At 54.4% G+C, this 26793-nt stretch overlaps 11 protein-coding genes across 11 annotated transcripts; 5 read left to right on the top strand and 6 right to left on the bottom strand.

Moving 5' to 3' along the window:
• Window positions 1-904: 904 nt before the first annotated feature.
• Window positions 905-2432, top strand: J4E86_006745 (uncharacterized protein; the record flags this gene model as incomplete). Its single annotated transcript, XM_051447269.1, has 3 exons — window positions 905-1068; window positions 1125-1226; window positions 1274-2432. 3 exons carry the CDS (start codon window positions 905-907, stop codon window positions 2430-2432), a joined length of 1425 nt encoding a protein of 474 aa, XP_051301754.1.
• Window positions 2433-2561: 129 nt separating this feature from the next.
• On the bottom strand, window positions 2562-3518 carry J4E86_006744 (uncharacterized protein; the record flags this gene model as incomplete). Its single annotated transcript, XM_051447268.1, has 1 exon — window positions 2562-3518. One exon carries the CDS (start codon window positions 3516-3518, stop codon window positions 2562-2564), a length of 957 nt encoding a protein of 318 aa, XP_051301753.1.
• Window positions 3519-4284: 766 nt separating this feature from the next.
• J4E86_006743 (uncharacterized protein) lies at window positions 4285-5852 on the top strand (the record flags this gene model as incomplete). Its single annotated transcript, XM_051447267.1, is given in 2 exon segments — window positions 4285-4315; window positions 4327-5852. The coding sequence occupies 2 exon segments, from the start codon at window positions 4285-4287 to the stop codon at window positions 5850-5852; spliced, it is 1557 nt and encodes a 518-aa protein (XP_051301752.1).
• A 139-nt stretch (window positions 5853-5991) lies between these two features.
• J4E86_006742 (uncharacterized protein) lies at window positions 5992-7986 on the bottom strand (the record flags this gene model as incomplete). Its single annotated transcript, XM_051447266.1, has 5 exons — window positions 5992-6207; window positions 6263-6606; window positions 6659-7478; window positions 7528-7693; window positions 7748-7986. 5 exons carry the CDS (start codon window positions 7984-7986, stop codon window positions 5992-5994), a joined length of 1785 nt encoding a protein of 594 aa, XP_051301751.1.
• Window positions 7987-8812: 826 nt separating this feature from the next.
• J4E86_006741 (uncharacterized protein) lies at window positions 8813-9573 on the top strand (the record flags this gene model as incomplete). The annotated part of the gene is made up of 2 exons (XM_051447265.1): window positions 8813-9157; window positions 9217-9573. 2 exons carry the CDS (start codon window positions 8813-8815, stop codon window positions 9571-9573), a joined length of 702 nt encoding a protein of 233 aa, XP_051301750.1.
• Window positions 9574-10358: 785 nt separating this feature from the next.
• Window positions 10359-12979, bottom strand: J4E86_006740 (uncharacterized protein; the record flags this gene model as incomplete). Its single annotated transcript, XM_051447264.1, has 2 exons — window positions 10359-10591; window positions 10642-12979. The coding sequence occupies 2 exons, from the start codon at window positions 12977-12979 to the stop codon at window positions 10359-10361; spliced, it is 2571 nt and encodes an 856-aa protein (XP_051301749.1).
• Window positions 12980-14337: 1358 nt separating this feature from the next.
• J4E86_006739 (uncharacterized protein) lies at window positions 14338-16151 on the bottom strand (the record flags this gene model as incomplete). The annotated part of the gene is made up of 5 exons (XM_051447263.1): window positions 14338-14979; window positions 15029-15105; window positions 15162-15564; window positions 15616-15977; window positions 16028-16151. 5 exons carry the CDS (start codon window positions 16149-16151, stop codon window positions 14338-14340), a joined length of 1608 nt encoding a protein of 535 aa, XP_051301748.1.
• A 1058-nt stretch (window positions 16152-17209) lies between these two features.
• J4E86_006738 (uncharacterized protein) lies at window positions 17210-18319 on the bottom strand (the record flags this gene model as incomplete). The annotated part of the gene is made up of 3 exons (XM_051447262.1): window positions 17210-17311; window positions 17369-17850; window positions 17899-18319. 3 exons carry the CDS (start codon window positions 18317-18319, stop codon window positions 17210-17212), a joined length of 1005 nt encoding a protein of 334 aa, XP_051301747.1.
• A 934-nt stretch (window positions 18320-19253) lies between these two features.
• J4E86_006737 (uncharacterized protein) lies at window positions 19254-20469 on the top strand (the record flags this gene model as incomplete). The annotated part of the gene is made up of 3 exons (XM_051447261.1): window positions 19254-19283; window positions 19365-19797; window positions 19940-20469. The coding sequence occupies 3 exons, from the start codon at window positions 19254-19256 to the stop codon at window positions 20467-20469; spliced, it is 993 nt and encodes a 330-aa protein (XP_051301746.1).
• A 417-nt stretch (window positions 20470-20886) lies between these two features.
• J4E86_006736 (uncharacterized protein) lies at window positions 20887-23789 on the bottom strand (the record flags this gene model as incomplete). The annotated part of the gene is made up of 6 exons (XM_051447260.1): window positions 20887-21482; window positions 21560-22296; window positions 22550-23320; window positions 23425-23521; window positions 23577-23598; window positions 23649-23789. 6 exons carry the CDS (start codon window positions 23787-23789, stop codon window positions 20887-20889), a joined length of 2364 nt encoding a protein of 787 aa, XP_051301745.1.
• A 465-nt stretch (window positions 23790-24254) lies between these two features.
• J4E86_006735 (uncharacterized protein) lies at window positions 24255-26744 on the top strand (the record flags this gene model as incomplete). The annotated part of the gene is made up of 6 exons (XM_051447259.1): window positions 24255-24395; window positions 24450-25157; window positions 25215-25534; window positions 25648-25777; window positions 25827-26044; window positions 26096-26744. 6 exons carry the CDS (start codon window positions 24255-24257, stop codon window positions 26742-26744), a joined length of 2166 nt encoding a protein of 721 aa, XP_051301744.1.
• Between the last annotated feature and the right edge of the window lie 49 nt (window positions 26745-26793).

Below are 26793 nucleotides of genomic sequence, written 5' to 3'. Positions count from 1 at the left end.
TTCCACTCAGAAGGTGGATTTATGGGTATGTAAGTACCATGATGGGCGCCCAATGGCGAGAAATTCTCCCACCCAGGAACATGTTGTCGGGAGGATTACCTGCGTTCGGGAAGGCCGAAGACATTAATGTGGGTGGTCGCTATGTTCCGAAGCGGCCTCCCACGCGATATGTCATGTTGAGAGTGAAGCAAGGTAGAAGTACGATGATTATGGAGTCACTGTTCTCCAACGGGGCTGATAGCTATGCAACCTGTTGCCGTGTACAACTCTTAGGCAGCTTTAACAACTCTTACTGGAAACATTCAGACAACTGCCATAGTGCCAGCTCTGGAGGTTGAACGACGAAAAATGATACTAACCTCAACGCTTGTAGGTTCATCGGAATGTTGGAGTTGTCAGACCTGGTGTTAGTGCTATGTGCCGAAGAGCCTCCTAGCCGTGGAGGTCACGGCTACTACGATCATAGTACGATGCATCCCCAACACACCTCGCCAAGACCTCCGCTACCTAAATCATTGCGCTATCCCACCCACCTACTGCATCTGTAGCGACGCCGCCTACCTAAAAGCATTCGTGTAGCCTCTGATTCGACGTTTGCTCCGAGACAAGACTTATGCCAAGGTAAACCATCCAACAGGGTACTCAATGCCAAGACCGCCCGTGGCGCTCAGTGTGAAGCAACGGCAAGCCCAGAGACAAATGGATACCGAAGAATTCTTCGCGGCATCCTTGTGGGGGGCTGCCTTGCCCCATCACGGTACATGCGTTCCACTCCGCTGACACGACGAAAAGCTTGAACGAAGTCGATATATCAAGGGCCTGAGCTGGTATCACTTGAACAGCTTTTACATCCGTCGGTTCGCTCGTTAAACATATCCGGTAGACCCTGAACATTCATTCAGCCATGCGCTCCACCCTCTCTGCTGCAGTCCTACTGCTTGCGGGCTCTGCCGCTGCGCAAACACCCACCGTCACTGTCACTCAAGCTGGCGCGACTACCACCGTCTTCACTACCGGAACTCCGTCTATCACGGCTGTGTCATCATGCCATCCCCATAACACTGTTCTGTATGTGTGCCCGTTTTCAACTTCGGTTGGTAGAGTTTAGCGCTAACTCACAACAGCTATTGCATGTTTGGCTCAGATGAGTACCAGGTAGTCGGACCCACTGCGACAGAAGAGTTCCAAGCAGAGTACACGCAATGTCACAAGCATCAAACCGACACGTAGGTACCACCCATCACGATGTTTGACTGAATGCTGACTTGAGAAGATACTGTGTCGACGATGCCGGCGAAGATGTCCTGCTCATGACGGATGCTGAAGAATCGACAGAAGGCTCCTCGCATACGGGAGAAGAGTCAGCTACTGAGAGTGAGCCAGCAGGAAGCAAAGGACATTGCCACGACCATGCCGGTGTTGAGCACTGCGTCGGTGGAAGCGAATCCGAAGTCAACTGCGATGCTCCCCAGCGCGACTACAACATCCCCCTACGAGTCGGCCTGCTCTTCGTCATTCTCTTTACCAGTGGACTTGGTGTGTTTACCCCCGTCCTGACCCGGAAGTTCAACCTCGTTGGCGCCAACAACATCGTCTTCGTCGTCCTCAAGCAGTTTGGAACCGGTATCGTCATCTCCACCGCATTCGTCCATCTCTTCACCCACGCCCAGCTCATGTTCGCAAACCAATGTCTGGGTGTTCTGGAATACGAAGCCACCACCGCTGCTATCTTCATGGCTGGTTTGATGCTGTCCTTCCTGGTCGACTACCTCGGTGCGCGCTTTGTCCAGTGGCGCCAGGGAAAACACATTGCTCCCAGCACCGAGGTGGCAGCTAGTGGGGACAAATCCGGAAACAGTTCTCCTTCAGCAGAACCCACCCATGACTTCAACCGCAGTCATGGCATTGCCCACGCCCATGGTCCGATGCGCGAGGCTACCCCCATGGAAGAGAAGATCAACGTAATGAACCTAGAGGCGGGTATCATCTTCCACTCCATCCTCATCGGTATCACGCTTGTCGTCGCAAGCGATGGATTCTTCATCACCCTCTTCATCGTCATCCTCTTCCATCAAATGTTCGAAGGTATCGCTCTTGGAACTTGCATCGCCGAACTCCCCAAGGCTGCTGCTGGTACGGCGCAGAAGCTCCTCATGTGTGGTACTTTTGCGCTTATTACACCTATCGGCATGGCCATCGGTATCGGAACGCTAGACCACTTCAACGGCAACGACCCCAGTACCATCATCGCCATCGGAACACTCGATGCACTTTCCGCTGGTATCTTGACATGGGTTGGACTTGTAGAGATGTTGGCAAGAGACTGGATGCACGGAAAACTGCTCAACGCAGGTGCTGCCAGGACCTTCAGTGCCTTGTTCGCGCTCATTTGCGGTCTTATTCTCATGAGTGTTCTAGGCAAGTGGGCTTAGCCAAGCCGTTCTAGAGGAGTGTAAGACTGTACGATGCTGAAGTAATGACTTTACGGTTCCACGTTGGGATGAGTGTTTGGGCTCTTACTTAGCTTATACCCTTAATGCCAATCCTACAAAAGAATGCACCTATTCTACGATAGTGCTCTTCATACTCTGCTTTCCAAAACTATCCCATACCTCTGCTCTCCATCCCTCGGGTGTTGGATCGTGCTCCAATAATATTCGATACGGCTCATCGACGTATAGCGGGCTCATAGCACGATATGCTATGGACTTGGGCACTGCCTCTGTATCCCCATTCTTACTCGTATCCCGCCAAAAGTCCAGCATGTTGATGAGATTGAGCGGCCCATGTACAACAGCATTCCTGTGGCCCTCAACCTCTCGACACCACTCAGGCAGATAGTGTATCTTGTGCGCATTGAATGTCAGCGCTGAGAAGCGAAATAGCGAAGTTGGCGTCTGGCAAAAATCCCTCTGGCGCGTACCAGTCGGCAATTCTTTCTCTTCTGGCTTGGGTAGTGCTTTCATCGGATTCTCAGGTGTAAGCTCACGCTGGAATACCCAATTACGGCGGTCTGTTAATGCAACACCGTGGTCATTTGAGAAGGTCTTCTCAACACCCACGAGTAGCATTTCTCCTCCATTCTTCAACGTCTTGGGCTCAGCACTCAGCAGTTTCGTCGTCTCTTTGACCTCCTGGCCCACTCTCAGCAGTGCGTTCCTGTCTTGCGCCCACGTCAACTCGCCGCCAGCCCACATCCGCCTAGTGAATGGAATCAGCGGGTTCACAGTGCGATCTGTGCCATCAAGTCCCAGTTCGGCTTCGATGATCGAGGGGGTGAAGTAGACTAGGTGGTAGCCGGGTGGAATCGGCGTACCGGTTGGTGGCGGATTGAAAGAGGAGGGTGTACGGTTGAGTGTTATGGAGAGCAATTGAAGTTGATTTGCATCAAGAAGCTGTTTACGGATCGAGACGGGCCCCCTTTGGAATCGTGTGAGGAGTTCACTACATGCTTCCGTTGCGGAGGCTTGGCGGTGGGAGGGGCCTGTAGAGAACAGGCGGCGGGCCACGGATGTCATGATACAGCTATTTTCCTAGCACCCTGGAGCATCTAGGAACTGCTCACAACGAGTTTGATGATGCGAGATGGACAGTCAGTGATGGTCGATAACAAGAAAGGTGGAGGAAGATGCCGAAGGATAGCCGATATCGATAACGTCACCCTCCACGGACAATTTTGGTAACCGACTTCGGCGTCTTCCAAATCAAAGCAAACGTCGAGCTTCGGCAACATGTCCGAGCCACCACGGAAACGCGCGAAGTTGGCGTGTGTGACTTGCAACGCGCGACGCGTCAAGTGCGATGTCACGGATCGCCATCCTTGTAGCAACTGCGCAGCCGGCAACGTCGAGTGCGAAACGCGTGAATCGAGGCGCGGAAAGCACGTCCGGAAGCCGCGGGCCGAGACTGAGGTCCGCAGCAGAACGTGAGTTATGTCCACTTGGAGTGCTCTGTGGCAGTTACTAATCCCGAAAAGCCCACCAAGTACATCGGCTCTGAGCCCGCAGCGACACGAGGATGAGGTGGCGGCGTCACATGTCCTCGCGTCGCTATCGTCGAACTTCCACAGCCCCGTCAACCACACGCCAGCTTCCGGAAGCCAATACCAACTTCACACTCCGGCAGTGTCAGCAGAACAGCAGAGTAACCCACCTACAACAGGATCTGTCCACCAAGATGATGCCGTTTTCCTTGGTGAAAGCAGCTCTTTGCGCTATGTGACGACGAGCGAGGCTGGTGAGCCATCAGAAGCAGCAGCTCATCGCCGACAGTCCTGTTTTCGTCATGCCGTTCCAAGCGCTGCAAGAGCAGAATCGTTCGTGCCAGAGTGGGAATCTGAAAGACGTCTTGCGCGCAAGAAGATCCTACAAGCAGAGGGAGCCTTTTCGTTTCCTCCCGCCGAAGTCCGGCTCGAGCTCCTTCAGGCGTACTTCAAATGGTTCCATCCACACTTTGCAATCATAGACGAAGAAGACTTCTGGGCCTCGTACCAAGACTTTACGTTCTCCGCATTGTCTTTACAAGCTATGATGTTCATTGGCGTTATCCACTGCGAAGAGTCTACCCTCAAGGCTCTTGGGTGGGGAAACCGTCATCGAGCGAAATGGTTCTTTTATATCAGGGCAAAGGACCTATACGACTCTACATACGAGACTGACAAGGTAAAAGTCATACAAGCTCTGTTTCTGATGAGCTTTTGGCGAGCCGGTGCGCTATTGGAGAAGGACGCGCGACATTGGCTAGGCACAGCTATTAGTCTCTCGCAAACAAGAGCACTACATCGTTCCGGGGGCGATACTGATGAGGGACGCGCGAAGGTCAAGAGGAGGCTTTGGTGGGCTATCTATGTGCGCGAGCGACAATGCGCATCAGCTCTGGGGCTACCGTGCCGCATACGCGACAAAGATTGCGATATTGAGCCGTTGTCTTCCGCGGATTTCACTTCTGCTTTTTCGCCGTCCACTCCTCTCGAGGACCGCCATAGGTCCACGGTGTACACGATAAGTATGGTGCAGCTGGCGGTCTTCCTTGGCAGAGTAGTGGATGCCGGTTATCTGCCGGGACGGGAGCTCGCGCCCGAGGAGAGAGTCAAACTCCGCAACGAGCTTTACAAATGGAGGCAAGACCTTCCAAGTACTATGCAGCTGCATAGCGATGCTGGCGACCCGCCCAACTTCCAAGCCAGTATGCTTCATCTCGCGTACAACAATCTACTCATTCTACTCCATCGCACCAGCTTCGTTGTAGACGAGAACAATACCACATCCGCGGACGGGAATGTAGCGCTACAGGCAGCAGCGCGCAACTCGCGTATAGTCGAGGATATGCTGCCTGACGGCAACATTGGGCACGCTCAGATGCACGTCATCACAAACCTCTTCAACACACTCTGCATACATGTTGTCAACTTCCGGCGCTCGAACGGCATCAATCGCACACTCGCTGAGCATCGAGCCAAGCTTTGCCTACTGGGCCTGCAAGAACTTCAGAAGACGTGGGAAGTTACCAACTGGGTGTTACAGCTATTTTTCCAATATCTCGACAGAGAAACAGCCTCGAGGCTAGCTATGGAAGCGGATGACGGAGGCGCCACGAGGAATGTTGGCCAGTCTACTTCGGTTGGAACTACTGTGCAACTGCCGTCGCAGCAACAAGGTATCGATAGCATCGCAATTCGTAACACCCAACATGATATGGAAGGTCCTGCGTCAGCCGCCACCAGCCCTAAGCCCTGGTCTTGGACCCTGGACGAAGCGGATCAATATCTTTTCACGCAGATTGAGAACGACTTTGCTTTTGGGGAAGGCACCCTGCAGCAATGGTGTCCAGAGGACGTGCTCATACCCGAATAAACGGATGTCGTCTCGCCAACATCGCAGTAAATTGTTACGAACACATGTAACTCTCGCGATTCGCGATCCATTCTTGCCGATGGGTTACTACAGCGCTAGGTATCTCCGCAAGCATTCACATCCAATCTTAATCAAAACCTCAGTTGTAGACTGGCCCACTTGGCGCATATCCAGTCAGTCTCGTACCATTTGAAGGCCTGAACTTCTCCTCCTTGAACCACACGTGTGCCGATTCAGACAGCTTCTCGACTTCCGAGAAGGGGAATTCCGGCTTGGAGTCAGAGCTCGCAAGGAGGTCGTAGATGCCTTGAGCATAGTCGGGACCAATGTTGTACACTTGTGCGAGGTACTTCTTCTGTTCGGGCGTCAGTATGCGTGGTGCGACTGAAGGATGCAGGGCAGAGATTTACCTGGATATCAGCGTACTTGACAAACTTGAGCATGTTGAAGGTGTTGGTGATGGTATGTTGCCTCCTTTCAGGCGACATGACCCTGCTCCACAGCTCCTTAGCCTGGTCGTACTCGTTTTTCTTTGCCTCATGCCAGTAGTGGCTCTTGCGGCTCATAACGTTGTCCGAGACCTGGTACGGCGCCTCGGCAACATCGGGGCGGAACTTGTGCGCGAAGCTGTTGGGGTTGTATTGCTTGTTTCCTGCGTGGTTGGCATCGACACGCATCTGGCCATCGAACTGGAGAGGCGCGAAGGACTTTGACATGAATGGGCAGTTGACGGGGATCTGGTGAAGATTTACACCTGCAGGAAGTTAGTACACGTCTCATATGCACTGCTCACAGCCAAAACTTACCAATTCGGTGATACTGGGCGTCGCGGTAGAAGAACATGCGGAACTGGAGCAATGGATCGGGCGAGTCCTCAATACCGGGGACCATGCTGCCGGGTGAGAAGGCAGCTTGCTCAACATCGCGGTGGTAGTTCTCAGGGTTCTTGTTCAACACAAGACGGCCAAACTCCTGCATGGGGAACTGCTTGCGCGGCCAGACCTTGGTGACATCGAAAGGATCGAAGCCAAGCTTCTCCGGATCCGCATCCTCAGGCTCCATGACCTGCACCATGGCGGTCCATTCGATCTCCTCGCCCTTCTCAATGGTCTCCCACAGATCGCGCTTGGAGTAGTCTGGGTCCTCACCGCACATCTGTGTCGCTTCTTGCTGGGTGAACTGCTTCTGGCCGTGCTTGGCAATGAAGTGGTACTTGATGTATACGAACTTGCCTTCGGCGTTGACCCACTTGAAGGTATGGCAACCGTACCCGTGGTTGAAGCGCCAGCCAACGGGAGTACCGTGGTCACTGAAGAACATGAGACCGGCATGGTTGCTCTCGGGTGTGTTCGCCAGAAGATCGAAGATGGCATCGTAGTCAGGAAGGAAGTTCCTGGGGTTACGAGCTTGCGAACGGATTACGTCTGGACCTTGAATAGGGTCGCGGCAGAAGAAGATGGGGAAGTTGAGGCCGACGATGTCGTAGTTGCCCTCCATGGTGTAGAACTTGATGGCGAAGCCACGGGGGTTGCGGGCTTCATCGGGGTATTCGCGACCGACCGTAACCGTGGAGAAGCGGATGAAGATGGGAGTCTTTTCGCCCACGCTGGAGAGGAAGTTGGCTTTCTAGGAGAAGTCAGGTTTGGCAGCTGTGAGATGATCAAGACAGACGTACCGTAAGAGCGTCAACCTTCTTGGTGCACTCAAAGTATCCAAACGCGCCGGAACCGCAAGGGTGCACCATACGCTCAAGGTTCTTGGAACGGTTGAACGTCTGCTGCTTCTGGAAGAGGAAGACATCGCTAGCCACAGGGATTCCGCCTATAGTCTTGCTGTGTGCGCTATGAGACGTTAACGACAATGTTCTTGAGGTGTGCGGATACTCGCAAGCTTACGGGTCAATCCACGGGATACCTTCATTAGAGGTAAAGTAAGGGCCATCATCCTCACGCTTTCCGCCTTGAACTGCGCCCGTAATCTTCGCAGCTATATCAGCAGGTCCCTCGTTAGCTGAGCCCATATGGCTCTGCCTTGGCGCACGTTTCTCTCCAGTAGCGCTTTGAATACCCTGAGAGATGGCCTCGAGGGGATGTTGCAACGGGTCATTCTGGGAAGCGTTTGCACCGGTCGACATGGCTGCGGTCAATTTGCTTGGTAAAGATGTGGGAATATCCATGAAGAAGCAACAGCGGGTGCGAGTTTAAGAGGGCATCTTGGAGGGCACGTCATCGCTGTGTACATGTGCAACGGCTGTTGCGGGTATTTTGTATTTTGTCACGTTGATGCGTCTCTGACGCGTAGAGGAGAGGGGTAAGATGCCACGACTTCACGTGCAGGGACAGTTGACAGCTGGATTGGTGCTTCGAGGCTTAGTGCAGCAGGTATCGACAACCTGGGTGGATTGGATGCTGTCAATATTTGTTTGACCAGGACCGCTTTTAGTGGGCAATACCCTTTTGGAAAGATAAGACTAACGCTGAATCGCTCATTCGCCGTGGCAGTTGCAGTCCGCGGATGGTGTGGAGCGTGGTGGGTAAAAAGGGCATGGGAATTCTAGACTTTCGCGTGTTTCGGCATGGTGGCAATGTGACGTTTCCGATCCGCTGCATCCTGCATCATCAACACGTCGCTCCGCGGAACGCTACTCCACCTTGCACAATTATCGGTACCAAACACACGACATGTGGGCACTGCTTCCAGTCCAATCATGCATCAGATAATCGTCATCCACTACACTGTGCGACATCACCGACAAGTTGCGCGCGCATGTCCAAAGCGCAAACACCTGGGCAGAGAGCAGCTGGACAGTGCAGGAACGCACCTCTGGCGAAGGAATGACGTATCATCGCGGTGATAGCCATGTGAGACAAAAGCTCGCGACTTACCTCGATAATGGATTTGATACACCTTCTATTCAATCCTCACTACTCAATCCTCAATAAGCATCCCACACCATCACAATGTTCGCTCCTCGTGCCATCGCATCACCACTCACCCGAGCCGCCTTCAGGCCGCAGACGATCCGCATCGCTGCCAGACCAGCCTACCTTCGCATCCAGGCAGCCCTCAATTCGACCATCTCAGAAGCCATTACCAAGGACCACCGCAGGCTAGAGACCTACTACAAAGAGATCATCAACAATCCCACCGACATCGATCATGCAACCCGCTACGGCAACCAATTCACATGGGAGCTAGCCCGGCACTCCGTCGCCGAAGAACTCCTCGTCTACCCAGCCATGGAAAAGTACATGGGCGCAAAGGGAAAGGCGCATGCGGAATTAGACCGACAACAGCATCATGAGGTACATACCACTCTTTCCATGCCAATCCACCCCATGCCCCAGACTAACAAGCTACGCAGGTGAAAATCCTCCTCAAAGAGTTCCAAAACATGGATCCCGCATCCTCATCCTACATCCCCAAGCTAAAACAAATCTGGTCCCTCCTCGAAAAGCACATCGCCGAAGAAGAAGGCTCCGACCTACCCGCCCTCGAAGCCGCCTTATCCTCTGCGGAGAACCGCGGAAGCTCAGAGTCGCTGGCCAAGAACTTTGGTCGCACAAAGATGTTTGTGCCGTCGAGGAGCCATCCTAGTGCGGGCGAGAACCCATATTTCGAGGGCCCGATGGGCATGTTGGCTGCGCCGATTGATCATATTGCGGATATCTTCCGGAAGTTCCCCGAGGGAACGGTTAGTCCGAATCCGAGTAAGAAGTGAGGGTGGGATAGGTAGTTGAATGTGAAACTGTACTCTATGTTATGGATCTGTGGATACTTGAGAATACGTGGCATAGGCCGTGATCACGTGTGGTTCTTCGAGCAGTAAACAAGTAGGAATGCGCCACCTGTACAAACATCACGGCAACCACAACATATGTAGATGGTCATGTTGAACGTATCAATTCGCATAGGTATTCGAAAGGAGACGTAAATGCGAGTATTGTACAAGAAAGAAGGTTCTCGCTCGCTCGCTCACTCTTCGCCATGCTATGCTATGCCATCCCCGTCGCTATGCGTAACGAAAGTGAACAGAGAACCTCCCCTTAAACGCCAGCCAAGCGCCAAACAACATTGAACAACAAAAGAATGCCACGTACTATCTTAACCAATCCAGTACTCTGCGAATGCGTTTGTGTTCGCGCCTGACCCTGCCACCGCCTTGTGGGGATGGACGATGATCGAAACTGTGCTCCAGTCCACTGCTACTTCGGCGGTGGCGCCTCGAAACGAGACGTTGAGGCGGGGAGCCAGGGCTTGGACTCTCCGGAAGGCCAGAGGATGCGGTATGTCGGTCTTTCCAAGGGTTGCTTTTATATTTGTGGGATATCGGATCTGCCAAGTAGTGTAGTGGCTTCTCCGTCGTGGTGTCCTCCAATACGAACTTGAAGGACTTTTCTTGTGTTCTTCGTCGTTCTCTAGAACCCAACTAGCATAAGCACATGCTCTGCATATCCTCAAAGGAATGATAACATGCAGCATCATGTGCAAATCTTTTCACTGTGATCACCTTCCTCCGTCGTCGATCTCAACCTTCCTGGGCCTGTCGCGTTCGCGCTCTCGCTCTCGCTCGCGGTCGTCGTAGTCGCTCTCATCGTCGTAGCGGCGACGTCGCTCACGATCGTGGTGGCGACGCTCTCGGTCGCTGTCACGCTCCTCATCATCCCTATCGTCCTTGGAACGGTGGCTTCGCCTGTCGCGGTCGTCACGGTCGCGGCGGTCATGGTCGTACTCCTCTTCTGCGGGTATGTTAGTATTGATCGTGAAACAAAGCCCAATGTCAACGTACCTCTGCTCTCGCGGATCTTCTTGGTGCGATCAGCGAGCTTCTGGATCTCTTCCTTGGTCAAGACACGCAGCACGATGACACAGTCCATCCGCTCTTCGAAGCGCTCCTTGGCTTGCTCCAGGGCTTCAGGGTTGACGAGACGACGATCGATCCTTGTCCATCGGGCTCCGACAGGAATGTCTTTGCCCTTGAGGGCATCTTTATGTGGCGCTACACCCTCGCGGATGGGCTCGGGGTCCTCGGGGAACTTCTCAGTTGGCTTGCGAAGGATGCCCTTGACGGGCGCAACGGGCTCCTTGGGTGGTTCGACAATCACTACGCTCTTGCCTGTGGACTCCCTCTCCATTGATTCCGGCTCCTGCACCATGCCTCCGTCATATGTGCTCAGAGGGCGATCCCTGGGAGGAGACGCACGCGAGCGGTCTTCGGGACCTCGAGACCTGTCACGCTCATCCTTCTTCCTCCGTCGCTCCTTCTCGCGATCAGAGTCGCTGTCCTTGTCGCGAGTGCTGCGACTAGAACGTTCTGCTTCCTGCTGAATGCGTCGTCGGTACTCCTCGTCAGGGTCCAGAGCAGCTTCCTGGGGTGCGGGGTCCCTCCGGCGTTCGGCATCGCGATCAACGTAGTGACGTGGTCGCTCTTCGTCGCTTCCCGCAGTAGACGGTGCAGGTGCCTTGCGAGAAGGAACCTTCTCTCTCTCATCATCTTCGTATCGACGCTCGCGAGGCTGAGGTATGTAGTCGGGTTGCATCGGAGGGTAGTCGGGCGCTGCGATAGCTGCGGGGGCAGCGGCTGGGGCAGCAGCCGGGGGCGGTGGAGGCGGCACAAGCGAGTTGCGGCGGCCTTCGGACTTCCTCTCTCGTCGCTCATCAGGACGGTCTCGCTTGTCACGCTCATCGTATTCCTTCCGTCGCTCACGCTCACGCTCTCCTGACGAGTCTCGGTCGCTACCACGGTCCTTGTCACGGGCCTTCTTCATGTAACCAGCGCCGGCCAGGGTCGCTGCTACGCCTGCTGCTGCACCAGTTATGGTTTGCACCAAGCCACCCTTTTCTTCTCGGCCGCTCTCACGCTCACGGGGGCGCTTTTCGTAGTCCTGCGGTGGAACGGGATCTCTGTCACGGGATGAGCGAGGTTCAGGCATGCGTGCCTCGGCGCGGTCTGGCTGGTAGTAGTGGTTGCTAGACTCTTGTGGCCTCGGTCGAGGAGGTTCGGCAGGAGGGTATAGAGGCTGTCGGTCCAGAGCGTGGTGGTCGTGTGCGAGGCTTGGGGGGCCTGGTGCAATGCCGAAGCCACGGCTGGTCACTTCGCGGTCCTCAAAGGCGGTGCTGTGGCGCTTGTTCTCGACACCACGGCTTGGGCGGTCGTAGTCATCGCGGTAAGCGTCTCGGCGGGGCTCCTGATGAATGGCGGCAGGAGCGCGGGAAGTGCGAGAGGAGGAGGATCGTGCGAGGCTTGAGTCTGGGTAGGGATCGTACTTGGGAATTTCGCGTGCCCCTCGTTCAATCGAGGATGATCTGCCGTGGGGCCGCGGGATGCTGTTGATCTTGTCGAAGCCACGTGTGGACGGGGGAGGACCAAGTTCGCGAGTAGAGGTACGAGAGGGACGATCCGCAATCATGCTGGTGGGGCGGGAGCCACGTTCCAAGCTGCCAGCACGTGGCCTCCGCCAGGCTGGCTCTGTGTCACGGTACATGCTCGCGGGGTCCGTGTAGGAGTAGCCATCGCTGTTGCTCAGGTCGGTAAGGCGCGACGGGGGCTTGCTGCTGTCGTGGTAGCTGCGGCCGCCACTTGTGATACTGTAACCCCGGTCTGCATGATCCCGGTGGCGTGCGGGCTCGACCTCAGCAACGAGCTTGGTCAGGTGGCTGCTGTCGTCGACGCTGTAGACCTTCTTATGGCCTCGTGAAGCGGCCGGGGTGATGTAGGTATCGGATCCCTTGGCATAGGAGGGCGTGAGTGGGCTCCGCGGTCGTTCGGTGTGGGTGTGGGACGAGTATGGGGTGCGGAGTGGCAGCGAAGTCGTCGGCAGGGCGCTGGTGCTCACATTGGGGCGGGTCAGGTCGTTGGTGTTTCGCCGTGGACGTCCAGTGTACGAGTCGTACTTGGTGCTGCTCGCGTGGGAAGAGGTCGTGGGGCTGGGCGTGTAGTAGGGCGTGTGGTGCGAGGCGTGCGAGGTGTGGGAAGTTCCAATGCGGTCGACGCTGGAGCGTGGCGAGCTGGGACGGCCATAGTAAGACGAGGTGTAATAGGGGTCGGCGAAGGTGCCCGTCGAGGACCTGGCGGGGTTGGAGTAGCGGCCCCGTGGGGACGAGGGGCGGTTGTATCGCGTGTCCATGCCGCCTGATAGGGTGACGGTCTTGATATGGAGCGGAGCAGTTTTGGCAGCAGTTTTGGCGGCGGGTTGGGTGGACAGCGAGTTACGGCGTGGGGGAAGGGGCGGCGCAACGGTGCTAGAATAAGTATTCGACCTCAGGCCAGGCGGCTTAGTGGGGAGGAGAACGCTGCCCAACATCGTGTCAGCCCAGCCGTGGTTTCAAAAGGGGAAATGGCAGGAAGGCAGGTGAAGAGAAGAAGAGCAAATGGCACCAACGAAGGAGAATTAGAAATTAGGCCTGGCGAAGAAGAAAGCCGCAGCTGGACGTACATAAGGGCGTTTCGACAGCGAGGATGCAGCCGGTGGGCTCAGCCAAGTAGGGTCGACGACTAGCAGCGCGAACAGGTTGCCCGATGGTTGTAGGATAGCCCAAGTTCCCTGGCGTGAGTGGTGACAGGGGGCGGGGGTACTGGCACGGTGTAAAATCAACGTGATATTTGCAGGCGGCTCCCAGGGTGTGCCCAGCAGCGTGCTATGGGCTCTCGTGGTGGGGACCGCGAGGCAGCGAATGAGGCGGACAAGCGCGGTGGGGGGCTAACGGCCGATGTGCACACGGCGATGGGAGCGATGGGGTGCAGCGCGCGACACGAGATGGACAGTAAGGATAGACAGCAGGAGGGTGAGGATTCGGTCGGGTACAGAGAGCGTGCCCAGGCCGCCGCCCGCCTGGTTTCGAGGGTGCGTGGAGAGCGTCAGATTGCACTATGTCATCGCCCTCGCTTGGGCCCGCGCACCCCTGCAGGCACAGCCACTCAGCAGCCGGCATGGCTCGCCGCACAGAAACAGGGTCCGCTCCTCCTACCAGTTGACTAGATTTCAGACTAGCTGCAGAGGATTTACCACGTTCCACCGCGACGCTTCACTCTACCCAGGTGCCCACTGCTGCCACAGGCACGTCAGCACATGCGCCCTCGACCTGTCAACAACGTCGCCCCGCCGCCTAGCTGCCCTCTCTAGCTGTTACAGACGTCTTCCGCCGCCCAACTGACCCCGCTAGCTCGGGATAGCCCTGTGATACCCAACTTGACCGCCAGGTCCGCCATGGCCTCGTGACTCGTCCGGTGCGACTGCCCTGCGCGGGCCGACTCAGCTCCTCGTTCCGTTCACGATCTTCGCTGTATGAACACGTCGTACAGATCCTGATGCACAGTGTAGTCTCATGTTCGCGATCGATTGGTCTAGCTACACGGCCATGGCTTCGGCATCTCTCAGCTACCGAAGCACTCCTCGCGGTACTAATCCGCCGGACGCGCCGCAACGTAAGCACTGAACATTGGCTGCTTCTTGCTTTTTGCCATCGCCTCCTCCCGCCCGATGCTCTACACATCCTCGATCTGCTCAACCCGTGAAGCCTTGCCCACGCCGCTTTTGGTCGAATCGGCATCGTCCGTGGCGTGATGGTGCCTGAGCTGCTTCGCCCGCGACTTGCTCGGCACCGTATCCTGAATGCAACCCCTGATGATGTTGCCCTCGAACAGCTCGCCGATGGACTCCAGTCGCACTCCCTTCGTCTCAGGCACGCAGAACACCGTCCAGACACCCATGACAATGCACAGCGAGCCGAATAAAAGAAACGTTCCGTACGTAATGTTGTCCAGCATCAGGGGGGTAATCTTTGCGATGACAAAGTTAAAGAGCCACTGCGTCATCAACGAGGCCGCCATGAGCAGAGAGCGCACGTGGTTAGGACTGCACTCCGATGCCAGCACGAATGGGATCGGTCCCCACCCGAACGAGTAGAACACGACGAAGAGATAGACGCACATGATGGCGAAGATTGCGTTGCCATCCAGCTCACCTGTGGGTGGGTGGACTGCCTGGTTGACGCCAATGTAGTACATCGCAAAGGCTTGGCCCATCGAGCCGAGGATCAACGACCACTTCCTTCCGAGTTGCTCGGTGAAGGCCATCAGGCCAATCGCGGTAACGACGATCTTGACGATACCGTATACTCCAGTTGCCTAGTTGCATGTTAGTCTGGCTCGCATGCAGTCTTTACAAAATACGTACGAATAGCCCGGAAGAGTTGCCAGTGAGGCCAATCTGCTTGAAGATTTGCGGCGCATAGTAGTTGATCGAATTGGTACCTAATCAACACGTCAGTATATGCCTCAAATGCAGATTGCATGTCGGAACTTCTTACCGGTCCACTGTTGCCAGAACATGAGGATTACAACAAAGCTCGAGCGGTACAGCATCTTCTTGCTCGAGCAGGCAGCCCTGAGCTGAGCCATCATTGGCATCTTCTCATGGCCGTTAAAGTCCGCAATGATCTCGTCTAGCTCCTGCACCACCTCAGGGTCCTCGACGCTCTTGCCGCGGACGTGGGCCAAAGCTTTGGCGGCTTGGCTAAGCTTGTTCTTCTCGACGAGCCAGCGGGGAGACTCATTCATGAAGAGCATGCCCACAAGCAGGAAGGCGCCGGGAAGCATCTGGAGGGCAAATGGCACACGCCACTTTGTCGCGTCTGTGGGGCTAGGGATGTCGAGCGATATACCGTAGTTTACGAAAAAGGACAGACATATACCAGTCACGTTGAAGAGTTGCTGCTAGCGTTAGTGGGTCGGTTCCAGAAAAGCAGTCTTGACAGGTCATACCATGCAACCAATACAACGTCCTCGGATGGCCCTTGGCGCATTCTCTCCAATATAGGTAGGGACGACCGCTGAAATCAGACCAACGCCGAAACCGCCAATGACGCGTCCAATGTAAAGCTGTGTGAGACTTGTCGTGTCAATTCCGCATAAGGTTTGGATCAAAGACCCAAGGATGAAAATGACGTCCGCAATGATTAGGGCCCATTTGCGCCCAAAAGTATTTGAGACGTAGAAACTAGACAATGCACCAAAGAAACACCCCGCCTGAAGAACAGAGACGATGTTTCCCTGTAGGTTGGCAAAGTCTTTGCTGTCCTTATCTAGGGCGAATGAGTGCTGGAACGCGTCCATCGTTAATACACCTACAAGCGCGTTAGCCATGATCATTACACGTGCGGATACGCAAACATACCTCCGATAAGACCCGTGTCCCAACCGAACAGCATTCCACCAAAGGAAGCCACAGCGGTGAGTACATAGGCGCGACGGTACGTCTTGATGTCCGCCCACACCTCAGACATGTTGAGCTTGGCCATGATTGCAGCGCGTCGCAAAGGAAGCCAAATATGACAGAAGAAAAGCCCGACGCGAATGCGATGGCGATGCGACGAGCGGTCAAAGACAGTGATGTCGATCTGTCAATGTACCTAGGTAAGGTAACATCGCGGCAAGCATCCGACTATATATCGTCAGTTTCCCCAGCCTCGCAGCGCCCAGCTAGCCAAACTCCGAACCCAAAACCCGCAGGCAAACGGCGAAGCCTATTTGGCTTGGCTGTCGGCATAGTGCAACGCGACGTCGGGGATATGACGTGGGGACGTATCGTGGGGACTCCAGATGTGCCAGTCACAGGGCGGAGAGCCCCATAGCTGGTGGGTCGGCATGGCGGGTGGTAATTATCCTTCCATTCAAACGCCGTTGCTGCGATTGTGTTGAGGCTCTTGCTGTGAATCCTACGGCTGCAGTGTGGGAAGACGAGTCAAAGTTCTGCAGGGCCAAGGGACGGGATGAGTCGCTACCTGTGCAGTGCGGATGCAGTTTCTGAAGGAATGTGTGCGGACGTGTTCACGTGCGAAGATGTCGGATGCCAGACTAGGCCCATGCTTAGCGTTGCTTACGGGCGGTGAGCTCGTCTTGTGCATGTGAAGAACCGAAACAGCAGCCGATAATTTCTTGAACGTGCGATATTCTCAAGATGCAAAGACCAACTCCAGATTTACTCTTACGGTTCCCCTTCTTCTCCACACTCCTTCAAAGACCGACCCCAGGTTTTCCTCCTCCACATCCTGCCTCCGCACGGAAGCTAGGTGATTGAAATTGCGACAAGCTTCTCATTGGCCTAATCACCAAGCAATCCATATGCCGAGCCAAGTCACCGGATCCGACGCTGCCTCCTATGTTCTTAAGCCGACATGCGGTCTGGCATAGAGCGCGTCGGGACTATGTGAACGGCAATGCACAAAGCTTTTTGGTTATAGTCATGTCAAGTTCGCTTCATGCAGAAGAATATTTGTAGGCTGGTTTTCATCGTATCTTCATTACCAGACTGAGTACAGATGTTTCCAATTCGAAGCCCGATCGTCCAGACGATCAATCACAAGTTTGCCTTGCCCTTCTGTTCGGGTACTTGCGTCAACAGCTTATTGCTCTGGATAGCCGACTTCAAGTTGTCCAAGACTAATATCTCCATGTCGCGCTGAAAGCCGTCAGTTGTGATTCAGAATCAATGAGATGCGTGAACAGCGTCACTTACCTGTGTCTCGTATGTGCCAGTTCCAACGTGAGGCAGCAACACCGCCCTCTCGCATTCCAGCAGTCCCGGGTGGATCTTCGGCTCCTCCTCAAACACGTCCAGTCCACATGTCCAGACCTTGCCGCTCTTCAGCGCGTCCACCAGCGCGGCCTCATCGATCAATGCACCTCGTGCAGTGTTGACGATTATCACCCCGTCCTTCATTGTGTTGAACTGCTCCTTGCCAATGATGTGCGTAGTCGACGGGTTGAGTGCCAAATTCAAACTGAGCACATCGGATGTCTTGAGCAGTTCCTCGAAGCTGACGTACTTTGCTCCATTCTCCTCGTTGGCTGGTAGTTGGTTGCGGTTGTGGTATTGTATCTTCATGCCGAATGCCTTTGCGCGATGTGCGACTGCCGAACCGATGCCACCCATGCCTAGGATACCGAGTGTCTTGTTCTTGGGGTCGTGGCCGAGGGAGAAGTTACCGCGCCATTTGCCTGTGCAATATGTTAGTAACTGTTCATCGAACAGCTGGAGGAACAAACCGTTGTTGACTGCCATGTATGCCTGCTTGATATTCCGCAGCGCGCCTAGCATGAGCCATATGGCAACATCTGCAGTCGCGTCGTTGACCGCTATCGGCGTGCTCGAAACCGATATTCCCCTCTTTGTGCATGCTGCGACATCGATGTTGTTGTATCCCGCTCCGTTGTGGCAAACATACTTCAGGCTCTTAGGTAGAGCGTCGAGCAGTTCCGCGTTGAAATCACCGGTGATCGGATTCGAGTCGTTGCTTCGGTAGAGAGCATAGATGCCGTCGAATTCTCCGCTCTTGCACTTTGAGAGGAAGTCTTCTCGGTTACCATCGGGGTACTCGTGCAGCTTCGATGCTACTTGCGAGACCTGCTGCCATTCTTTTTGGGCGTGTGACAGCTTGCCGATAAGAAGTGCTGCTCGTTGCGACATGGCGGATATAGGTTTGTGAGGGCGAGGAAAGGGCAATTGGGTATTCCGGTAGAATGGAGGGGTAGAGACGAAAGGGTTGCCGGTTAATGTTATCTCGAGCGCAGCGGCGTTTGGTAACCTTTTATTACGTGCTGCCCAGATCCACCAACGGCGCTGCTCAAAGCGGCCTATCTCGGACCGAACTTGCTTGATTGCTAAATCGAGCGTGGTAATTTACTCCGCTCAATTAAAGGCATGACAGTTTGCCATCTCAACTACTGTGTTGCTACGATAATCTGTGTATTGAGATGATGCAACCCCACCATCACGGCCTCGGCTGCCCCGCCATCGTCACTTCCAAAACAATACCTATGCAGCAATGATAATACCCGATAGTAGGAATAAAATCTGTCCAAACCTCCGCGCAGCATAACTGTTCTTATTTACTATGATCTTCCTTGCTTCAATTACGCGTCTGCTTCGCGTTGAATGATGACATGAGTATAGAACGCGCTCGGCATTTGATCTTGCCAGCTTCTTCGAGTTCAAACGCCGACGAAACACGTGAACGAGCTAGCCTCTTTCGCCGCACCAACACCGAACGAGCCAAGCGTCGTCTTGACAGATCGGTGGTCTCTCATCCCCAGAGCCGAAGGATGCAGCTTCCAGACCCAAGCCGAACGCCTTCCAACATCAGGCAGCTGCAAGGCAAACATGCAAATGGCTGCCTACATCAGCCTGAGCCTTAACGAGCCTCAGAAATGGACGAAATGAGCGAAACGATGCATTCGTGGCATCTACTTCGGAAACTTTGGTGACTGTCGGGCGAGCACTTTACATCGCATGATATATAAGATCATGTAGTCTCAGGAAACAGAGTATCGCAAGTCGTCAGTGAGAACCAGCTTTCGAAACCTCATCACCCTCTACACTCATCGCAAGGAAAGCATCAAACATGGAACTCAAGAACATTGCTATCCTCGGTGTCTGTCTACCCATTCATTCCCATCACATGGCACCTCCTTTCAAGCTGCTCTACAACGGCCAAAACTAACGTATATCTTAGCCGGGAGGCAACGTCGGAACCGCAATCATCACCGAACTCCTCAAAGACGGACCCCGCTTCACCATCACAGGCATCACGCGCTCAACATCAACCTACAAACCACCTCCTACCATCACCCACCGCACTGTCGACTACACATCTTTCTCCTCACTCCAAGCCGCCTTCCAGAACCAAGACGCAGTAGTAAACTGCATCACAGGTGGAGCCACGCATTACGAGCCATCCAAACTCATCATCGACGCCGCGGTCGCTGCAGGCGTCAAGCTCTTCTTCGCCGACGAATTCGTCGGAGAAATCACCCGAGAGGCGTTTAGAAGATTGCCGGAAGCTTTTGTTGGCGGTAAATGTAGGATCAGAGAGTATCTGGAGGGATTGGGGAGGGAAGGGAAGATGGCGTGGACGAGTTTGAACGGTGGGCCGTTCTTCGATATGTGTATGTAATTCCTCTAACTATTCGACTTGAAGCGTGATACTGATCAGCATATACTAGGGTTGATGAAAGGCCCCGCAGGCTTTGGTAATCTTCTCCCCATTAACTCCAAACCATCACCATCCCGCTAACATATGATGACCAGACATGCCCAACCGCCACGCCCGCATCTACGGCTCCGGTAACCAACCCTTACACTGGACACCCCTACCCACAATGGGCCTCGCAGCAGGAAACATGCTCCGCAACCTCGACCCCATCCGCAACCGCCCCGTCCTCCTTGATCCCATTACCCCTTCCTCTACCGTCACGCAAAACACGTTGTTGCGCACCCTTGAAAAGGCTCTCGATACCACCTTCACTGTCTCGCATGTTGATGTGAGCAAGATCCACCGAAACGCTTTAGTTGTATTGGAGAAGTGGAAGGAATGTGGTGAGCAGGGGGAAGGGAAAGCGCAGATGGGTAAAGCGATGAGAGGGTTGGGTGTGTGTAACCAGTTTTATGAGGGCGATGATGAAGGTCATGCGGAGGACTCGGAGAGGACTGTTCAGAATGAGCTCGTTGGTGTGGAGATCATGCAGTTGGAAGATGCAGTGAGGGATGCGCTGGAGCGATACGGGGAGAACTGTCAGGTTGTTCAGGGTATGTACAATGTGGAAGCTTGTGAACTTTAAATGTTCTACTACTGCCAACACGTTCTTCGGGTCTATCGTATCGTTATCAATATTAGAAATGCAGTTATACAGCTTCACCCTGGCATGGAATATGGGGCTTACCTCGCCGTGATGAGTATCATATCAAAGGTGAAGCGCAAGGAGTCTCATGAAACCGCACTTAGACTAAGGTGGAAACCAGCAGCAACATGGGACACAGTCAAAGGCTGCAGGAGTAACGGTAATCCTGGTACAGTAGTGTACACAGCAATTATGTAGTATACTATATGCTTTTTTGGGTGTTGTACAACGAGACTGGGATTGCTGATTGCTCAGACATGCCGCTGTCATTCTATATTTTGTTCTGAACGCATGCCCTTGAAGGCGCAATGTTCATAACTCTTTCATTCACAGTGCTGGCGAGTGTACGCGACACATCTAGCCACCACCTGGATCATACCCTTCATATCCTGGATAACCTTGCTGATCTGGATCCTGAAAAGCCGCTGGATCCCATTCCCAGTGATCGAAAGTCGATTCGTAGGGATTTCCATAGAACAGATTCAGAGGCTGACCGAATTCTGTTAACCCAGTGGTGGGATCGTTCAAAATATCGCCGCCAGGAGCGTCGTAGAGATCGAAGTTGCCTGTGTTGGACTGCGCGTAGATGTTGCTATTGAATGGGTCAGCGCTTGGCCATGCAACATCTGACTGCTGCAACGTAAGAGGTTGACTGTACGGCTGATATCGCTGCTGTGAGTCAAAGGTCATATGCTCTATATCTTGTTGCTTTTGGTGCTGATCCATTATTTGTGGCTGAGGTAGTCGACGACGGGCCGCTTCTTCCTTGGTCTGCTTATTCATGACTCTGGCGATAACATTGTATGCGTTCTCGCTGACTGCGTCGACGGGTTTCATCGAATTCAACCATCGTATGAGCTTATCGATGCAGGCTGTAATGTGTGACTTTTCGACCGTTAAGTGTATGCCGTCCAATGACAACTCAAGAAGTAAGACCGTAAGGGCTTGCATGACTATAGGGGTGGTTAGCCAAGCCCCATATCGCAATGTGTGAGGTTCTTACTTATATGAACAGCACACCACCACGGACCGTGTCCGTAAAACCATGCAGGGTTGGGAGGATCTGGCAACATGGAAGTGAGATCTAGAGCTGCGCCTATGCAGGCCTCAGCAGATTTCTGGTTGAATCGAGTCGACTGTTCGCTCTGGCCCTTTATGCGCAGGTCTAGCCGGCATAGACAGGGCCGGGTGATGCAAATTTTGGCGTTGTGATAATAGATGTAGAGCAGCACCTGCTCTCGGCTCAGGTTGCTCTCTGAAGTGGCAGCGGTCGCTGTTGCTGGACCCCGAACCAGGGAGTGCAAGGCCCAGGCTTCTAAATCGTCAGACAGCGAAGCAATCTCCTTTTGGGCAGCCTTCCAGGACTTGGCAGACTTTTGTGCGGAATACAAGCCAGACAAGATCTTGTCCATGAGGATGTCGATCCTAACGTAGGCTACGTCAAACGGATCTACGCTGGTTTTGATCATGGACTCGCCAGTAGAAGACTCAGATGCCTGTCTGATTGCAGCTGATGTGGTGGTTTCACGAGACGATGAATCCAGTTCTGTACCCTTTGCGCCTGGTGGCGGTACAGTACAGTCAATGGCGCTTACAGTGCGTGGGCGCCCAGTTATGCAGGTAAGAACACACTCGATGGAGTAAAGTGACCACCAAATCTGGGCCAGGGCCTTCTTTCTCTTGGGAGACATGGAAGGGTCTTCGTGTCTGAGGTGCAAGCCTGCGGCCTGTGCGTGTCGAAGGGCGATGCCAATCATGTACCAAGCTCTGCAACGTCCTTGTTAGCATACTTGCAGGCTACAAAGGTGAACGTGCCTTCGTTCATCCGAAGTACGACGTACCTGCTAACATGACCTATTGTCAAGTAGTAGAAAGACAGAAGCCCAAATGCCTAGACATGGGTCAAAAGATGTTGGGTCCAAATTCAATGGATCTTACCTGAATCAGCGCTTGATCTGGCTGCGCAACGAGAGTATCAATGCTTTGGAGCTGCAATAGATGGATTGCTCTCCACATATACACTAGGTGATCACGATCGTCGGCTTGCCATTCGTCGCCGATGAGATGAGAATGGCGTGCGCCAATAGCGAATACGAGGTTCATAACAGCTTTCCACTTGGGGCAGACGACCAGCGTAGGACTGCCCTGATCCTTGGCAAAGTACGTTTTCAGTTGAGCTTCGAAAATGTCACCTAAGATGGGGAATGGGCTGTGCACAACTGCTTTGTAGTAGTCGAACAGCCTCTCGGCCGACCCAGCAGAGGGTATGACGTGTGGATCACCAACATCGATGTCGATGTTGGATTTGTCAAGGTAAAAGTAGTAGCCAGAATACTTGTCATGGTGCGGAGAAGGGCGAGTATGGCTCTGTTGCTGACGCCCGTGGAGCGCTTCAGCACGCTGGTTAAAGGCGTCGCCGTCGATGCCCGGTGGCCCGTAAGGCATGTTGGCAGGTTCGCCCTCGGGCTGTTCGATCTTGGTTTCCAGGGCTCTGAGCCACTGAACGTGGGAATTGTGACCCATGTAGCCCGTGTTGTCTGCCTCATCCGTATTGAGAATGTCCTCCTGGACGAAGTCTAGGTCTTCGTTGGAGCCGACTGAAGCTGAGACGTGAGCTTCTCCGCCATCTACAGAGGTGGCGCTCAGAGCATCGTCAATAGGGGAAGGTGACGAAGCTCTTCTTGCGCGCTTGCCATGAGAGAGAGCAGGTGTTGGTGGAGGAGGCGGCGTGTCGTCTTCGAAAGATGCCAAGGTATCCTCAACTCTCTTCTTGCTCTCATCGTCAAGCTGGCTGCTCACTTCAATCAAGAGTGCAGTCAAGGCGTGTGATTTGCGTTGAGCTCTTTTACTAGTCAGACGGGGATGTGGAGCAGATGAACAAAGACATGAACAGACCCTTTGAGGCGGTCCTTGCGCTCCAGGTCGTAGTGACAATCATTGTCCTGCCGTTGACAGTTGATACATTGCGGACGGTGGCCAGAGCATTTGATCTCTGGGGCTAGTCAGCGAGCCGAAGTTGTGCGATCTGGACATGAGGAAGGGCCCACTTCGTTTACGGCACTGCGTGCACTAGAAGCGGACGTCAGCACCGGCCCAATCGTACAAGAGAGTTTACTCACAGCCTTGCTCACTACTTCGGTGCGGACCCGAGGAGTTCTTGTGGCAGGCGGCATCTGGTATCCATGGCCAGGAATTCTTGGTATGGCCACCTTTGCCTCCCTGGAGCTGGAGCCCTCGGGCGGGTAGCGGCCGTTATCCATTCACTCGGACGTGACCACCTGCAAGTGCTGGGAGAAGGGGCGAAGCACGTGCGCAGAGGCGGAGGTAGAGGGAAAGACTGAGGCGGAGACAACGGTCCGCCTAGATGTCGTAGCGTGGGGTCACGAGTGCAGTCCTTGTCGGAGTAGCAGCTGCGTCGTGGTGACGGAACGGGGGAGCATTCCGGCAGACAACCTTTACGCGTTGAACATAATAAGCCAGAATCGGGTAGTTTTCGAGACGAGGTGGGCGCCCATTAGAGGAAGGCGCTTTGTGCCGTGGCCAATGGGCGTCGAGGCGGGCGACGTCATGCTGTGTACGAGCAGGCAGGCACGTACGTAGGCGAGGAGGGAGGTCGAGGTCCGCGAGCCCTGCACCACCCACGTGCAGTATAATAGCAATATTCAAGACGGCGCGGCCACGACCCGAATCGCGTATCCGCCTGACAGGTGAGCCAGCTACTGCCCATGGACGAGAACCTGCAGGTGCCTCCAGCCCGCTCGCAGCCCACCCAGCGCGCGGCGTTATCTCAGGCGCGTCCTGCGTTGAGTCTGCAGCGGATTGTGGGCGCGGGAGCATGTGAAGCTTGTCGCGGCCGCATCACCAAGGTAAGTCGGCGGCCGTGCGCGAGCTAAACCCACCCAGACCTCTGACACGACCAGTGCTCGACCGAACGTCCCCAGTGCTCAGAGTGCCGCAAGCGGCATACGCCATGCAACTACCTTCAGCCTGCGGTCCGGCCCGTTGCTGCCAGTGCCAGGCGATACCATGGCCAGGTCCAGGTCCACGCACACCATCACCCCCAGCATGCCCTCCCCCGGCACATCTTCGCCCATCTGCGCTCCCAGCCATGGCACGTCGCCCAGGACCTCCTCGCCCAGCTGCGTCGCGGCACCGACGAGCGCAGCCTCCTCCGTTTCCTTGAGTATGGCAGTCTGCGTGTCCAGCTCAAGCTGGTCCCAGACACGACATACCAGTTCACCGCTCCCTATCTTGCTGACATGATGCCGCTGTTTGACGGTGCCGACAACCCCTACCTTGCCTCCAGACTGTACAAGGCCCTGTCAAACGAGACTGCCCATCACGGCACCGACATCCAGGAGCAGACTCACAGCGCCATCTACCACGTGCCCTATCCCGGCGCCCGCATGTACGATCCACGCATGTCGCCAGACACGTTGAGGCCGTCCAAGTGGACTTCGATAAGCGACGACGACGTCTTCCTCACCCGCCTTCTCGAAGGCTACTTCCTGTACGAGTTCCCATTGTGGCCTTGCTTCCACAAAGATCACTTTCTCGATGACATGACTGCTGGAAGGTCCGATTACTGTTCACCACTCCTAGTCAGCGCCATTCTCACCGCAGCCTGTGTAGGTTCCATCTTGACTTCTCCCACTTGCTTCCTTGTGAGCTGACACGATCAACAGCACGGCTTGAGTACGCTTGGGCAGAGGTCCGAATTTTGGAACCCCAAAACCTACAGCTATCGGTGTATGGCTGAGACCAGACAGCTATGGGAGCTGGAACAGTCACAAGCCGTGTGTAGTCTTCCGTCTGCTCAGGCAGCTACCATCATAGGCCGAATATACTTCGCCAATGGCATGGACAAAATGGGCTGGACAATGTGGTCTCACGCTCTAGCGCTTGCGGATAGACTAGACTTATTTGCTAAGAGCGCGCAGTACAATAACGAGAAGGACCGCATTTCAAGAACCATCACAGCCTGGGGCATCTTCTCTCAGCAAGCGTATGAGCTTACCTGATTTCTCCTTCCCTTCGTCTCCTCTTTCCCTCCCCCCTCCTCCTACCTCTGCTCCTGCCCCCAACGTAGTATTGAGATCGCCTCTGATGTAGGTTCAGGTTCTCTTGCTTTTACCTTATGAAGCCCCCACTGTCTCGACTTCCACCTGAGGACGGCTTGCCCGCGTACCAAGACGCACACGACTTCTTTGGCGAGATTTGGGTCAAATACCCTCTTGCGACACACGTGGTACGTCCCCACCTGCCCTTTATGATGGACCAGATTGACAAGCTACTAGACCCCCATCTACCTGGGACAGACATTCCTGTCGCTCATCAAGCTTCGATGCATCATGAACGACATAGCCGGAAAGGCTCTTCCAGAGGACGATGGAGATAACAATCTCGATATTGAGCAGGCCGGTCGTTATCATTCTATGCTGGTACAATGGTTCCGTGATCTTCCGGAACCGTTACAGCCACAGAATGCCGCCATGCCGACACAGCTTCTGCTACAGTGAGGTTTGACACACCTTCCATGTACAAATGACTAACGTTTGGGTCACAGCATGCAGTTCCACAACCTCGTTACCATGACCTTCCAACCGTTCCTGGAAAAGGAAAAGTCTCTCAACTGGCCCAACAATAGTGGCGCATTCCAAAAGTATACAGGCTTCAGTCCGGCACGACTGTATGCCGCCTCGAAAGCGAGTCTACAGACGCTTCTCCATATGTTCTTCCACCGTCACGGTTTCGAGGCATACTACATATTCCTACTTCAGGTCCTCGTTCAGCTAGGCTTCGATTCGATCGAGCGTCTACGCACCCCGGAAGCGCAACAAGAGCATTTCCCAGCCATAATGAAAGCCACACGAGCCACACTCATATTGTGCGCCAAGGGCTTGCGCGATCAAGGCCATAACTTCTTCTTATCTGAACTCGTGTTCCGCATTTTGCGCGACAAGATGAATCCAGTAGACGTCAAGCTGCTCAAGGACTGGGCTCACATCAAAGACGAAGATGACAGGGACAAGTCGATGATGGAACACGTCTATGGCGAATACCCTGTCAACGTAGAGTCCATCACCTCGGATCCGACCGAACAACGTCTGAATCGGCTGTTGCAGACTATGGCTGATCTTAAGCTTCCCAACGATACTGCTGAGCCAACTCAGCAAGATAAGGCATCGAGGACATGGCGAAGCATCGTTTTTTGAACGCGCCGAGAGATTGGTGGAATTGGAGCAAGGTGGAGGCTACAACAAC

This window comes from Alternaria arbusti (assembly GCF_024043155.1).
Source record: "Alternaria arbusti strain BMP 1465 chromosome Unknown scaffold_8, whole genome shotgun sequence".
NCBI lineage: Eukaryota > Fungi > Ascomycota > Dothideomycetes > Pleosporales > Pleosporaceae > Alternaria > Alternaria arbusti.
This window is presented reverse-complemented; position numbering and strand designations above follow the sequence as displayed.